The sequence below is a fragment of the Cryptotermes secundus genome, unplaced genomic scaffold, assembly GCF_002891405.2.
Source record: "Cryptotermes secundus unplaced genomic scaffold, Csec_1.0 scaffold309, whole genome shotgun sequence".
Taxonomy (NCBI): Eukaryota; Metazoa; Arthropoda; class Insecta; order Blattodea; family Kalotermitidae; genus Cryptotermes; species Cryptotermes secundus.
Window position 1 is genome coordinate 695,673 of NW_019723305.1, and position 15,802 is coordinate 711,474.

Sequence of the window (15,802 nt, forward strand, 5' to 3'; positions counted from 1 at the left end):
AATAATAATAATAATAACGAAATTAATAAAAATAATTCAATTCAATTCTTAATTATTAATGTGCCGAGTCAACAGCTGCAAGGCCAATTACAGACACAGCACAGTGCAGAAGAATGAATTACATTCTAGACAAACTTAATAAAGTCACATACAAATTACAAGTAAGTACTGAGAAGAAATAATAATGAATAAAAGTAAAAGTATAAGTAAACAAATAGCTGATATGGAATGAAACATAAATATTTAATAAAAATACTAACAGTTATACTATATTTAAAATTTGTTTGGGTAGAACATTCCTGGCTCCGAATAATAATAATAATAATAATAATAATAGTGTAGGAGCATATAAGAATAAATGGTATAATATGGCTTTTCAAAATCTACAACAACCAGTATTTGTTTCGAGAGGCACTTCTGTGATGTTGCAAAGATAGGCCCCAGATGATTGATGGTGTATAGTGGCAGTTAATAGTATCCAATGAAGTTTAGTATAAGGCATAATGATCTACTGTAGAAGGAAATACAGCAGGTGAAGACAATTATTATTTGAGGGACTAATGCAAGACAGACAGGGCTTAATGTGAGGAAGTACAAGATGCTCAGTAGAGCTGAAGCAGGTCTGAGGTGTTTGTTGTCCCCAGGAGGGTTAATCATGTTTAGTGGTTGAGGTGCCAGTCATTTGGAGTGAAGTCTGTTAATGGTTGAGGAAGTCAGTTGACTATGAACTGGCAGTTCAGAAATTCAGAAATATGATGTGCTGTAGCCATCTTAATAGCATGCATCCTGTTGTGTGTCATAAACAAGGTACACAAAATGTATACAAAAGTATGCAGTCTACACAACAATATTCTGTATTTAAAACAAGGTAGACACTATCGTATCAACATATGTTGTTATTGACACAACATGTTTCGACTCATACTGGGTCATCATCAGGCATACAGTGATACCAGACTCAGTTGAACTGCATCTAACAAATTGAATCTCATTCTTCAATAAGGATCCTTACTGTGCCCTTGAATGTTTTTAAATGAATAAATTGAGCCTGTCAGTTAAAATTTTTAAATACTCAGATAATAAAATTTAAAAATTAGAGACTAAAGATTAAAACAAATTAAAAGTTACTAAAATTGAAATGAAGTATTTTGCGATAAATCTCTTTAAAACTTTATGACCTCTATGTGTTGACATGATTTTCTGGTGTAGAAGTGACTATAGTGTGGGGCACCTGTGTATTCGGATCTTCTCACATAAGTTAGGTCATGTGGTCTTGACCTTACTATTGTCTTGTAGAGCTTATGCTCATTATTCTATATGTGTGTGTCACCCAACAGGTTGTTAATTTGGAGTGATGTATATTAGATTTTCTTATGATGATATGTGTACAGGCTGCTGCCTGTGTTGATGTTGCTATGTTGTAGCAGTTCGGTCTAGATGATAGTAAGGTCAAGACCACATGACCTAACTTATGTGAGAAGATCCTGATACATACTACACTGACACTGCTACCAATTCATTTGATGATGATCCTGGCTGTAACTCATACACACAAGGTCTAGGCGTTCAAGGCTGCAGAGTGGAAGAGAGTATTTATGTAAATCATACTCACATGGGATATGAAAACATGGTTTCTTCAGAATGTTGATACCCACCACTAGTCTGCATGGTGTCATAACCCAAAAGATATGATATGAATTAGGTCATTTGTAACAACATTTCATCAAAAGAAGAATGTTTCTTGCACTGTGTCAAATGTCTGACGTATTTAACATGTATGAGCCCCAGCTATTTTATGTTAAATGTACCCCGGTATCTGGACATTTTTGACATGTAATAAATAAATCACTGCAATATAATTAAATATACATACCTTCTGTGTGGATTGTAGCACTCTGTCAGCATTTAAATTAACTGTTTGCTTCCTTTTTCAGTACAATGTACTTCATAAATCTTGTTTGTGTGTCTGTATATTTAAAATTTTTGTTTCTTTTAATCAGCTGATCAGCTGTAACCAGTGACTGGCTTTTGGTTTTGTGTGTGCATGCACAATTTTTTGCCATTATGCCTCATAGGAAAAATCTTGGGTTTTAAAAACTGTCTAAACATAGGAACCCTGTGCCTGTACCTCAGTACGTCAAAATGTAGAATGTTCAGTGTTGCTTTCCTTACCACAACCACCTACAACAAAAAAGTTTTTTGGCGCTACTATTGAGATTAAAGTGACAGATTACAACCCTTCACATTTGTGTTATATAAACAAATACTTTTGTTCCGGGCCTAGAGTGGGCGGGGGAATGTTTGTGTACTGTCCTCATCAAATACTTATACTGGCAGATTAAATGCAATGTAGTGAAGCTCCCTTTATATTCAAAGTTTCTTTGTATTTGAACACTTAAGTGATAAAAATTTTAAATGGAGGTTATTCGGCACAGGGCAGATATTCTTCGATATTGCTTGTTTAGTGGACAGGGGTCATTCCATCTATAAATCAAGTATATTCTGAAATTGTTTCTAGAACGAGGAATAACAATGGCGTTGATAATTATAATTGTATTTTCCTTCGTTATTTACGAGACTTGGAGTTCGTCAAAAACCTTCGTTAATGCGTTGACGGTGTTGACCTTGGTTTACGTGTAACTTTTATTTCAATTCCAATACTGAGCTCCACGAGCCCTGTTTATCCAGCCTCAGGTACGGAATTTTCGTTTCAGACTGTAAATCAAGCGTCGAATGGAAAGCTTTCTGAAACCAGGAATACGAATAGTATTGATAATTATAACTGCATTTTCCTTACTTCGTTATTTACGAGACTCAAGAGTTCATCAATTATCTTCGGTTACCTCTCGCATGAACGCGCCTGATATGGTAACGATGAACCTTGCATTTCACATACTTCAGTACAATTCCACTATGTAGCTCAATGAGTCTAGGCTCTGAATTTACACTGCCAATGTATGCAACAAACCCACCAAATGGATCCGTGCCATCTGATCTGTGCCTACCAGCGACCGTCATTTCTCAAAACATGGCGGCCTTTAAACAAGATGTTGTGAAGAAATTAGAATACACTATACATAAATGTTCTAGCTTTTCGTCCACATATGTACCTGAGTAAGTGAATACGTAGAATGCCTCAGTTATACTGTTTTCAAGCAGTTTATTAATATATGGAATATTACCCCTTTAGGCAATGTGAAACGTTCGTTTATCATGTCATAGGACACACCTATGCAAATTTCTGTTCCCCTAGGAATATATATGACTTGCATGTACTTATCATTAAAAATATTTTTACTTTATAATACAATAGAGTGAAAGTTGCAGTTTGATTAACATGTATTAAAAGTGCCTTCACATTTTCAGGAACATCCAGGAAGACAAGTCAAATGATCAGTCATCTCGATGGTCTTCTGATACAAATAATCCGCCACAGGTTTGAATATTATAGGTTTAAAATTAGAAACAGTACTGTTTATCGAAATATATCGGTGGGGAGGTAAAGTGAGTGAAGACATACAATTTAACTGTATGCTCACAGAATGAAGGAATGGTGGACTGTGTCAATTGACATATCAGTTCTGACAGTATGATTCAGAGGAAGTTTTCTATTTGTTTTATGCGTTCTTGGTTCTGGGGAGTTTATTGTTTACATTTCCAGTTGTGGACTAATTCACTTTTGATACAATATAGTCAGAGATACTGACAGCATCATAGAATAAATACAAATGTGAAATATAAACTCTACCTTCTTGCTCTCTCTGTCCTTTTTCTAAGATGTGCATATCAGTGAGTCTAAAGGTAGGGTGACTGGATGAGGAGAACTGCACCTTAACATATGCTTAAAAACTATGGTAGAAACTTCCTTATTTCCCATATTTGCATAGTTATTGTCAGACATGAAGGAAGGGAACAACATGCAGAAGTAACCACATTTTCTTCAGTTATCTTGAACATGAGAGCATTGTCTGTCCCCAAGGACGTTCGCTCCTTTTGCAGAGATTATAATGCCCAGTCTTTTGCCAGTGCCCTGGCAGTACCATGCAGAGACAATCTGATTTGTTTGTCATTGTATATGTAATTTTGCAGATCAGGTGGTGTCAGTTTCCAAGAATCTAAGTTTCTTGAGTACATGGAAGAAGTTACAAAACTATCCCATTCTTTAACTCTTTTTTATTGTCCTTTTTATGTCTCTCTTCCCATGATCGTGGCTTACAGTCATTCGCTGAGTGATGAATAGTTAGTATGTTACTGGGCTGCACCATAGCTCAAGTGGTTAGTCGCTGGCTTCCCACCATGGCGGCCTGGGTTCGATCCCTGGTCAGGTCAAGAGGGATTTGTGGTGCTGGGGCAGGTTTTCTCCAAGTACTTCGGTTTCCCCTGCCAATCTTCATTCCACCAATTGCTCCACAATCACCCTCACCTATCATCTGGGGCTGGTACAATAGGCCAGAAGTGGCTGCAGTGCAAGAGACTTAGTCCCACCCCACTAACAATAAAAGAAAAAATAAATAATAGTATGATACTGCCCCTGCAATTTAGCTGTCATATGCACTGTTTAAAATGCATTAAATAGTCCAGGTGTAATACAGTGTCTATAAATAAATGTTTCCATTGTAAAACACTTATTGTTGTAGTAAGAAATAGATCCTAGGTATCAGTTTTCTTTATATGCAGCTTGTGCAACCATAGCAGATTACAGAAAAATCAGTATATTTCTCTATATCGTCTTCATCATCACCGTATAGTATCAGCCATAGAAGTTATGTAGCTTTGTATAGTAACTGATAAGAAGGTGGTTTGTGGAGGAAAATGTAGTTTGAAGTGATTTGAAATATTATTTTGTAATTCACCTAAATGGAGAAAATGTCAGTTATGGTGGCTGATCACTAATTGAAATTTGAACTGGTTGTCTTCCAAATGTTAATGACATGCATTACTACTTATATAACCTGCTTGGTACATCACTGCAAAATGGAATTTTTGTACTAGAGAGCACCAGTTTGAATAATGTTGTGCACAAGGGAGGGGTACATCATATAGAGCCTCTTGTAGGAATGCCATCAGGACATGGTTTGTTTTATATATTGTATAGACAGTTGGAAGTAAACAGAGCTGTCAAGTGTACTTGCAAACCTTAACTCAGTAAGGCAAAGTCCCCTAGCTTAACTAATTAAGCACTTCACCATGAAGACATACAAGGGAGTGGATGTATTATTGACTTCTGCATTAGTTAGAGGTGAGTGGTCAGCTTCACGCCATGGCTGCTTTCTCACCCCTCCCCCCAGGGAAAGAGCCCCCAGTACCCATTGGGTAGGAGGCTGGGTGGGCCCGAGTGCTGGTCTGGATGACATAGAGAGGAGAATAATCTTGCCTCTACTAGGACTTGGACTCCAACCCCTCAGCTACCCTGCCTGCAACCAGTTGGTATACTGACTTTCCTATCCCAGAAACCTTAAGTCATTCATTGAATATATTGTGGTGTGCTATGACAGATGGCTAAAGTAACAGTTGTGAAGTGTTTTATATATGTTTTTTTTAACAACACTGTCAGCATCTCAGACTAGAGAGCATCAGATGATAGGAAGATACGAATTACAAAGAATGTGGAAGGGAGCAGTTATGGCCTATTTCAAGTCATTATCCTGTCATTGTCCTGGGAGGAACTGAGGAAGACCACAAAAGGCCACATCTTGTGGATTTATTTAAGATGATTTACAAGTATATAGTGTTGAATTACGTGTAACTAATGTGGTGAGCTAAATTCTGATAAATAATTTGTTTTATTTTCAGTACCTAACATTAAAACTACAGAAGCATTCCATAGTTGAGTCCATCACGTTTGGAAAATATGAGAAAACACATGTATGTAATCTTAGGAAGTTCAAAGTATTTGGTGGGCTTCAAGATGGCAATATGATTGAATTATTGGAAAGGTAAGGTTTTCATGTATGCAGTTCTAAACTGGCAACAAATGCAGTATGCCATCTTTCTTCAGTATGACAGTATTTTAGAGTGCCCTTTGAGAATCAGATTCATATGTGAGTTTTAGGGACTATGATTATGAGTATATAAATGATTCCTCAGGTAGTAAATGTGGAATAATGACTGGCAATAATTTAGCACAGTAAAGCCATAGTAGTGCCAGCAAACCTAGAAACTTGAAGTTCTGTGTTCAGTTTTCTCTTCTAGCCAAGTCATGTGGATTGAAACATCTAATAGATTCATTGTATTGATTATTTATACTCATGATGAGTCCATAATATAAGCTTCTCAGAGGTTTATGCTGTCATCTCACCCACCTTTTCATCAAGTATCATCTTAAAATTATGATTGTAAGAAGTAGGGTGCATTACTGAAAACCATTCCAACTTTAATGCCAGTCTCATTTTAATGTGGTGCACTCCATTTTGAAGAATGAGGCCCTGGTGATGAAATAATGGTGTAACTATTAAATGTGAACAGAATGTCATAACCTTCTAAGAAAGACCAAGTCATGACAATATGATAATTAGATCTGTGGTGGAGGAAATGCAGTTGCCAAAACTATGTTTAGATATCTTAACTTTATTTTTCAAGTAAACGGTTGTGCAAACCACTGCAATCAATTTTACTTCATATCCATTAGTAAGTTAACGAGATCCAAGTCTGTGGTTTATTTGTTTACTACATTGACAATCACAAATAACCGTTGTACATAAAATGACTTTCAACCAATGGATCAAGTAAACAGTTGAGTCTTGGTGGTAAAACTACTGCAACTTGTGTGAAGGAAAATGCTAGAACCAACAAGTAGATTAGGTTATTTTTCAGTCTTAATACAAAAGTCGTATTGTATTAAAAATTAAACCAGCACAGTCAGACCAACTACTAAGTAAGAGGGCATGCAATATTGTAGTTGATTGAGGCACTATGCTACAAGCCAGAAGGTTGCAGGTTCAATTCTCAATGAGGCTATTTGATTTTTCAATTGACCTAATACTTCCAGCCACACTGTGGCTGAGGGGTAAACTTAGCCTCTAACAGAAATGAGTACAATGGATCTTCCTGAGGACAAAGGGTGGCCGGCGCATGAGGCTGACAACTTCACCTCTATCTGTAAACCAGTTTTTTAGAAAATATGGGAGCCTTGTTGACTCACAACCCTATAGGCCTCCAAAGCCTATTACATAGATAGCTTTGTCTTTTTTCTTTTTCATCTAATATGTTTACAGTCACAGTAACCATTAGAATGGACTTTAAACCCATTTACCGACCAGACTACACCTATCTTTCTGCACTATTTACTAAATGGAATTTGTATAAAGTTGTGTCTTAGTGTGGCATTCAGAATATTTCTAGTGTGATATTTGTGTTCACTTAGAGGTAGACCTTTCTGATATGTATTTATCATGTGAATATGATATATAATAAATCTTTCAATATACTCTTCTGTGTTTTCTAGTGGTCTGAAGAATGATAGCATAGCAGAGACGTTCCAGTTGCGTCACACCATTGTAGACCATCCATTTCCTTGCCGTTACATTAAGATCATGCCTCTGCAATCATGGGGTCCCAGCTTTAATTTTAGCATATGGTTTGTAGAACTGATAGGTGTGGACAACTGGGATATAGTGAAGCCATGTATGGACTGGTTCAGTGCTGTGAGTAACATGAAGTTTGACTCTATTAATTATAAATGTCCAGGTAATATTCCCTTCAGACAAAGTAACACTGTATATGTGTTCTTTGTCCAAAGTGAATGTGGTTGTATGTCTCTGTTTCATTGACTGAATATTTCATTTTCAGAATTACTCTGATAATTTCAACCTATATATTGAGGGACCACAGTAGGGGTTGTTGGTGCATACATACATACAAGGTCCGTATAAAAAGTATCGGGAAAAATCTTTCCCTTATGTGACTGTACATCACAGCACGCTTGCACCGCGCAGGCATGGTAGTGGGGTTCTAACCTTCAACAAGCGCCATTCGCCTGAGCGCGTTCGTAGAGGCCAGGCCGTGTTTTCAGTGGACCCCTGTTGAGTGAGTCTGTGCAAGCGCAGAATGCAGCGAACGATTGAACAGAGGTACACCATTAAGTTTTGTGTTGGACTGGGGAAATCGGGTATGGAGACGTTGGGCATGATTCGCCAAGTGTTCAAGGATGAAAGCATGTCACAAACTGCAGTTTTTAAGTGGCAAAAGCTCTTCAAAAGTGGCCGACAGAATGTGGAGGATGAGCCCCGCGGTGGACGGCTGTCGACGTCAAGAACCAACGACAACATGCAACATGTGCGTGACGTACTCAATTCAGACCGTCGGTTAAGTGTGCGCATGATTGCAGATCGTGTTGGCATTGATAAGATGACGGTGCACACCATTATCACTGAAGATTTGGCGATGCGAAAGGTCTGCGCGAAACTCGTCCCGAAGGTCTTGACGGACGACCAAAAGCAGAGACGAGTGGCTGCTTGCGAAGACCTTCTGCAACGCGTTGAGGAAGACCCCGGCTTTCTGGACAACGTCATCACGGAAGACGAAAGTTGGATATTCGAGTACGACCCGGAAACAAAGCGTCAAAGTTCCGAATGGCACAGTTCGGCATCACCTCGTCCAAAAAAGGCGCGAATGAGCAAATCCAGAATGAAAACCATGCTCATCATTTTCTTCGACGCCCAGGGGGTGGTCCACTACGAATTTGTACCTGAGGGGCAAACAGTGAATGGAGCTTTTTACCTGGAAGTGCTAAGAAGAATGAAGAGAAGGGTCAATCGGGTGAGGCCAGCCATCGCCGGAAATTGGAAATTGCATCACGACAATGCACCCAGTCACACCTGCTCCAAGGTGACCGACTACCTGACAAGAAACGGCGTCGCGACGGTACCCCAACCCCCCTACGGTCCCGACTTGGCACCAGCAGACTTTTTCCTGTTCCCGAAAGTGAAATCCTCCCTCAAAGGGCATCATCATGGGACCCTGAATGCCATCAAAGAGGCTTGCATGTGGACCCTTAAGGACCTTCCGGAATCCGCCTACCAGGGAGCCTTCGTGTCGTGGCAACGCCGTTGGCAAAAGTGTATCACTGCACAAGGGATGTATTTTGAAGAATTTTAAGGCATTTTAGCAATATCTGAAATAAATCTATTTTCCCGGAACTTTTCCCGATACTTTTTATACTTTTATATACCCATATGTTTTACAACTTGTGTTGTAATATTTTGTTGTACTGTTTATTGCTTTTGGTAGGGGCCTTTCATTTGTTTGTAGCTAGATAGTATTATTTATTCTTTTAGATTTAAACATGAACTTCATTTCTTTCTTGGAGTCTATAAATATGTACTGTCTCATTGTACTTCCATCTTTCCTCTAGTATCTGACCAATGCAAGGTGGTAGGCTTGTGAATGTAGTTAAAAATGTAAGGAAAAACTACATCTCTGAAGGCCTGTCTGAGTTGAATGTATATCTCTCCCTCAGATGGTTTACTCTTTTCACAAACATCTTCTGAGAAAATTAATTTATTACATGCTAGGTATTTCTGTGAGATTCTCTGCCAAAGTATGTTTTTTGGAAATATCTTGATACAAGGATGCAATGTGCAGTGCTGTTTTCTAATTGTTTCAGTTTGTATCCATTTCTTTTGGTAGATTCAGACATCTCCTGTTGTCAATAGAGGGGGGAGTGGGGGAGAGCATATGTGCACACGTGTGATTATTTTTCTGTGTCCAACTGCAGTGCATCCTCACCATCCATTTGGTTGCCAGCATGCTTGCTTTGTCCCCTCACCACGACCTATGCTGCCATCCTTCACCATCCACAACCACTAATTGAGTTACAAACATGACCGAAGGAAGTGAACACAATTTCCGGCTTTCCAAACATGGTAAAGAGGTATCTCCATCAGTAGCAACATACATACACGTATGTGATGTGTGTGACTGTAGGTTTGGGTTGGGTTTGACATGTTTATGTTATTTCAGTTCATATAGAACTGTAACATGTGATATTGACAGGGTGAGCCACCTTTTCCTGGATGAAGAATGGGCTCTCCTGATGAATTATAATTTTCTCCTACTTGTCTCTCAGCCACAGATGTTGGTGACCTATGAGTTAATGATATGTGACACTGTTCATTTGTTGTCCTAAAGACTGAGCTTAACATATCTTTTTTTAGTATCGAGAACAAGAAGTAGTCAGATTATGTCTGAAACATTTTCGACAACACAAATATCAAGAGGCATTTGAGTCACTGCAGAGACGTACACAAGTGCAGTTGGAAGACCCAGTGTTGAGCAGGTTGCATGACATACTTGTCACCCAAGGAGATTATGTGGGCACAGAACACTTCATGGAGCACTCTGTCACTAGTAAGTTATGTGCATTTTTTTTTCTGGCCTCAGTTTCAGTGCCTTGTGTGGTGCTTTCATTTGATGATGGATAGGCTATTTCAGTATGATGAAGGATTTAAAAAATTACTCTGCTTAAGAAAAGAACCACTCATTTCAAGAGGACTTAAAAGTCATTTTGAATAATTCAAGAACAAAGTAGTTTAAATTCACAGCAAATGCAAGCTTATACTGAAATAACTGTAATTCCTACAATTCGTAAAACTTTGTTAAGATTTTATAGTCAAGTTCTTTAATATATGGACAGACCATAAAGGTATGATTTAGATTTCTGTAATAGTTCAGTGTAGTGTGATAGCCCTTAAAGAATTCAGAGTAAAAGTCAGTATTTTGATACAAACTATGTCTGTTCTTTCGCCATGCTTTGGGCATGCATCACACATGTCGTATGGTTTAACCTCTGCTCTTTTGATGAGCCTTTTAATAATATTGTGGCATGTAGACCCATTGCTAGGCAATGACTGCAAAATAAACAACTGTACAACAGCCACTGCTGTGTAAACAGCTCCTCAAACAAATATGTTTTCACTGCAACAGGAGAATACACAAATATTGAAACAGATGTTTTCTCTGTGGCCCATGCCAAGATGTTATAATCCAGACAAGGTAGCAGCTGTAGTTACTCCCTGCATGGTTGCGCCATAGCTCAAGTGGTTAGTTGCTGGCTTCCCACCGTGGTGGTCCAGGTTCGATCCCGTGGTCTGGTCAAGTGGGATTTGTGGTGGACAAAGCGGTGCTGGGGCGGGTTTTCTCTGAGTACTTCAGTTTCCCCTACCAATCTTCATTCCACCAAATTCTCCATCATCATAATCACCTGGGGTAGGTACAATAGGCCAATCAGTGGCCGCCGTGCCAACCGGACCCAGTTGGACTCCACCCCCACTAAGAAAATTAAAAAAGAAAAATAGTCCCTTCATGGGGGTGGGTTCAAATACCTCTGCTGTAGCCCTGTGAGTAGCATGAGGTGATGAAAAGGGAACCAAGTGCCTAGGGTTATAACTGGGACACCCTGTTCCTGGGGTAATAAATATGGGGACCTGGCCTTCTAGGTTGGGGGAGTCTCGAATCTGAGGCAGTAAAATATGGTCATGAGTCCTGTGGGCTTGAACCCAAGAATGACTGCTAGCGGGGGACAGCAGCAATTGTAAATGACAGATGCGTTCTGTCATCAAGAGGGTGCCCCACATCAACAAACCCCTGACTGTCTAACAGTAATAAAAATCTGGTCTTGGACCTCAGAAGGTTTCCTGACACCTAGACAGACTGGCTGACTGACTGTTGGTTATAACATAACTTTGATTTTGACTTTCAGTTAGTTCGAGGACTGTTGGGGTTCAGTTATGGTGGGTTATTGCTGTCAGGACCTGGGGACAGTTTGAGAACCCAAAGGAAGGGGCACATGTGCCATTGGAAGCTGCTGCTAAGCAGTAGCACTGAAGACATGACTCTGGACACTAGTGTGTGTGTGTAATAGCGAAGTGTAAATTGTAGTCACATGCTGTATCAAACAGTCCAAATAAATCCATTCAGCAATCCAAAACCCCTCTATAGTCACTCCATGAGGTGACAACTGGTGTCAGAAGTGGAATTGGATTAAAGGCCACATTGGCTTGTTATATCGCCATACTACAGAAATAGAGCAAATGATGGATCTGATGTTGGCAAGATGGATTCCTCTCAAGAAGAAATGAGAACCAACTAAGACAAGATGGAGGCTAGTACTAAGAAGGTTGAGGTCATTCAAGGTACTTTTGTATTCTGGATGGATATCATCATGCCAGGACAGAGTTCACTCAAGCAGAAATAAAAGCCAAGATGGACAGACATCAAGAGAAGACCAGTTCACCAATCATTGATGAGGCACCCCTTAGCAAAAGATGTAGGTGTGGGTGAGATGCTCAAGGATATGCAATGATGTGGGGTTATTTAAGAGTTGGATAGCTCCTGGTCATCACCTGTCACTCTGGTCTGGAAGAAGAATGGGGACCTGCACTTTTGCATGGACTACAGAAACCTGAACAGTGTCACAAAGAAAGACTGTTTCCCACTGCCCCGGAATGATAATGCTCTGGACACATTTGTTGGAGCCAAATGGTTCACCACTGGACCTAAAGAGTGCTTATTGGCAGGTGGATCTGCATCCTGATGACAAGGAGAGGACTGTGTTCTCGATGGGTCAAGGGCTATGGCAGTTCATGGTCATGCCCTTTAGTCTCTGCAACGCGCCAAGTATGTCTGAGTGAATAATGGAGACTCTCTGAAGAGACATCACTTATGAGTCATGTCTTATGTACCTGGACGTGATCATGATTGGCCGCACATTCCAAGAGCACCTGCTCAACCTGCAGGGAATGTTCCATTGGTTCAGAGAAGCATGCCTAAAAGCCAATCTGGGGAAGTGCCAACTCTTTCAGAAGGCAGTGCAGTACCTTGGGTATATTGTGTCACCTGAGATGATAATCACTGAACCTGAGAAGCTGAAAGCTTTACCACAATGGCCGACCCCAAAGAATAAACATAACATTAGAAGCTTCCTGGGCTGAAGCACATATTACAGACAGTTTATTTTTGGTTTTGCCAACATTGTGAAACTGCTGATAAACTCATGAAGGAAAAGCAAGCCTTCCAGTGGACTCCAGAAGTGGAGGCCACCTTCCAAACAGTAAAGGAAACCCTCTGTACTGCCCATGTTTTTGCGTGCTCACAGCCAAGACAGAGGTTTTTCATTGACACAGACGTGAGTAACATTGGGATTGGAAGAATGCTGTCACAGGTACAGGACAGACAGGAGAAATTAATAGCCTACTGCAGTAAGATTCTGAATAAGGCCAAGAGAAATTACTGCATCACACAGTAGGAAATACTGGCCATCATAAGGATGCTGGAACATTTCTGTAAGTACCTCTACAGACCAGAATTCCACATGCTCACTGACCACACTCACCTGGCTTATGAGTTATAAGAACCTTGAGGGACTATCTTCCTGCTGGATTCAGAACTCGACTTGCCCATTGATCTGCTATTCAGAGCAGCCCCAACAGAGAACAACCCACCATTCACCATGTCACATAATGGGGCATCAACTGCACATCTGTAACTATGCCCACCAGAAATCTGAAGCTGACAAGTGACTGAATGAAAACTTGTTACAACAGACTAGTCAACTGCACAGGCTGCCACAAGGGCAATGATGTGTGCCTCTGTCAGCCCACCCTCATGAAAGGAAAGTCACTCAAGTTTCAATCCCCATGGTAGGATTCATACAGGGTAGTCATGCAGATGAACAATGTGTACAGGATCCAGCAAACTCCTAGAATGAAGATGATGGTTGTAAACCTGGACCAGCTTGCACCTTATCAAGGAACCACTTGGGATGAGAAGCCTTAAGGGGGGAGCAGCAAGAGCAGTTGGAGAGTAATCACCATGAGAAGGAAGGGGAGACTGATCACAGATATCACAAGAACAGGCCTCAGGTACACCTGTAGGCTACTCATGATAAACATGGCATGTAGACCTGTTGCTAGGCAGCAACTCTACAACAGCCACTGCTAAGAATGACTTTGCAAGCAGCAGCAATGGAATATAACAATAATGGAAGAGATATTTCTGTATGATTCATGCCAAGATGTTGTATCCAGGACAAGTTAGCAGTTGCTGTAAATTCAAGAACTGGTGGAGTTCAGTTGTGGTGAGCTATTGCGGTTAGGATCTGGGGATAGTTTGGGAACCCAGAAGAAGGGAAACATACGTTGTTGGAAGCCACTTCCAAACAGTGGCAGTGAAGACGTGACTGTGGACACTAATGTGTGTGTGTGCACTCGTGCGCGTGTATGTATGTGCGTGTGCACATCAAAGGAACTGTAAGGTGCAGTTACACTATGTGTCGAAAGAGTCCAATAAATCCAGTTATCAATCCAGATCCCATCTGTAGTCACTCTATCATGTCACAGTATGTTTCTCCATAAGTTGAAGCGTTGTGTTATCAGAGGAATGTTGGCCTGAGACTTCATGTTCCACACTACCATGAAGGCTTCGCACTGGTTCTGGGCACTTGTGAACACAGCAATGAATCATCAGTTTGCATGAAAGGTGGGAATTTGTCAAGTAGCTGAGCCATTATTATGATCGCTACAAGGACTCTGCTTTTTGGAATTAATTATTTTAAAAAGAGGTCACTTTTAGTTCACTTTTGAAAGATAGTGGTTTGGTTATCCTCCTGTATTTTCTAAATGATCAATGAATTTATGACTGTGCTGTTTGGGAACCTTTAACCATGCATTATCATTGTAACAAACATTGCCACAGGGGCTGTATCATTTCTCATCTTGCTGATGACAGCTAAACAATTTTTTCATTATCTAGGATTTTTTGTGAAACAGAGTAGCTCTGTCGGTACAGTGACTGGCTATGATCTGGATTACCGGGGTTTTGTCCTCTGGTAATGCAGGAATTTTTCTCTGGGACCCACCCAACTACCAATCCAAGGGACAGGTGTTTTCACTAACTCACTTCAGTAAGAATGTGATAGTTATTCAGCTGATTCAGAAACTACTTGTTATTGAACCTAAAATTTCATAACAATCATAAAGGAATATGTAAATAACTTCCTTTTACCAGTTGGTCTCTTCAGTCAGTATATTGGACAGCAAGAATACCGACCAGTATGGCGTCCTATTCAGCCATCTGACTCGGAAATACAACCAGGAATGAGAGGAGGTCACCAGATGTGTATGGATCCATACACTGAAATGATATATTTGTTTGGTGGCTGGGATGGGAACCAGGACTTGAGTGACCTTTGGGCGTATCATGTACCAACACGCAAGTGGACTCTCATCACCAAGGATACAGAAGCAGAGGTTAGCCAGTTTTGTTGTATGAACAGGGTAAAATCAATAAGAGTAATAATTACAACTACACTTGGAAAGTTATCACCTTTAAGCAGTGTAAAGTTGATAACTTTTCTGCCTTTCAGTCTTTTCATTCAAATGTTTGGATGATGGTAAAAGTTTTGTTGGTGTTTAATGGTTGGGGTATTAAGGACAGAATGCTTTCATACTCACTGAGTCATGGCAGTGCAGTCATTTTAGTTGCAATGGAGGAAATGCAATTACAGAAATATGCTAAAGCTGTTAAGTTTCAGTTTTGTTCATGTAATGTTCCCACAGTCATGAAAAGCCAGAGGAATGAATCTATTAATGCAGGGGTTGTGAACTCATTTCAGGAAAAGTACGAGAAGAGGATACCGTATGAACACACAAAAAAGTTGCAAATTTAAATAATTAGATTGTGAACATTTTTGCCCCTTTTGTTCTCACATCAGGTCATTATCCAGAACATTATTTGGCGCGCGCGCGCGCGCACACACACACACACACACACACAATAAATAACAACTAACAACTTCTAAACAAGC

General features: G+C 40.0%; 1 protein-coding gene across 1 annotated transcript in view; it reads left to right on the top strand.

Moving 5' to 3' along the window:
* Positions 1-2,996: 2,996 nt before the first annotated feature.
* Positions 2,997-15,802, top strand: part of LOC111861741 (muskelin) — a 29,058-nt gene continuing 16,252 nt past the window's right edge. Inside the window, exons 1-6 of the mRNA XM_023846570.2 lie at positions 2,997-3,114; positions 3,367-3,436; positions 5,794-5,936; positions 7,445-7,643; positions 10,155-10,347; positions 15,004-15,245. Of these exons, the coding sequence (XP_023702338.1) occupies positions 3,029-3,114; positions 3,367-3,436; positions 5,794-5,936; positions 7,445-7,643; positions 10,155-10,347; positions 15,004-15,245 (933 nt within the window). The 5' untranslated portion in view covers positions 2,997-3,028. The remainder of the gene's footprint in view (positions 3,115-3,366; positions 3,437-5,793; positions 5,937-7,444; positions 7,644-10,154; positions 10,348-15,003; positions 15,246-15,802) is intronic.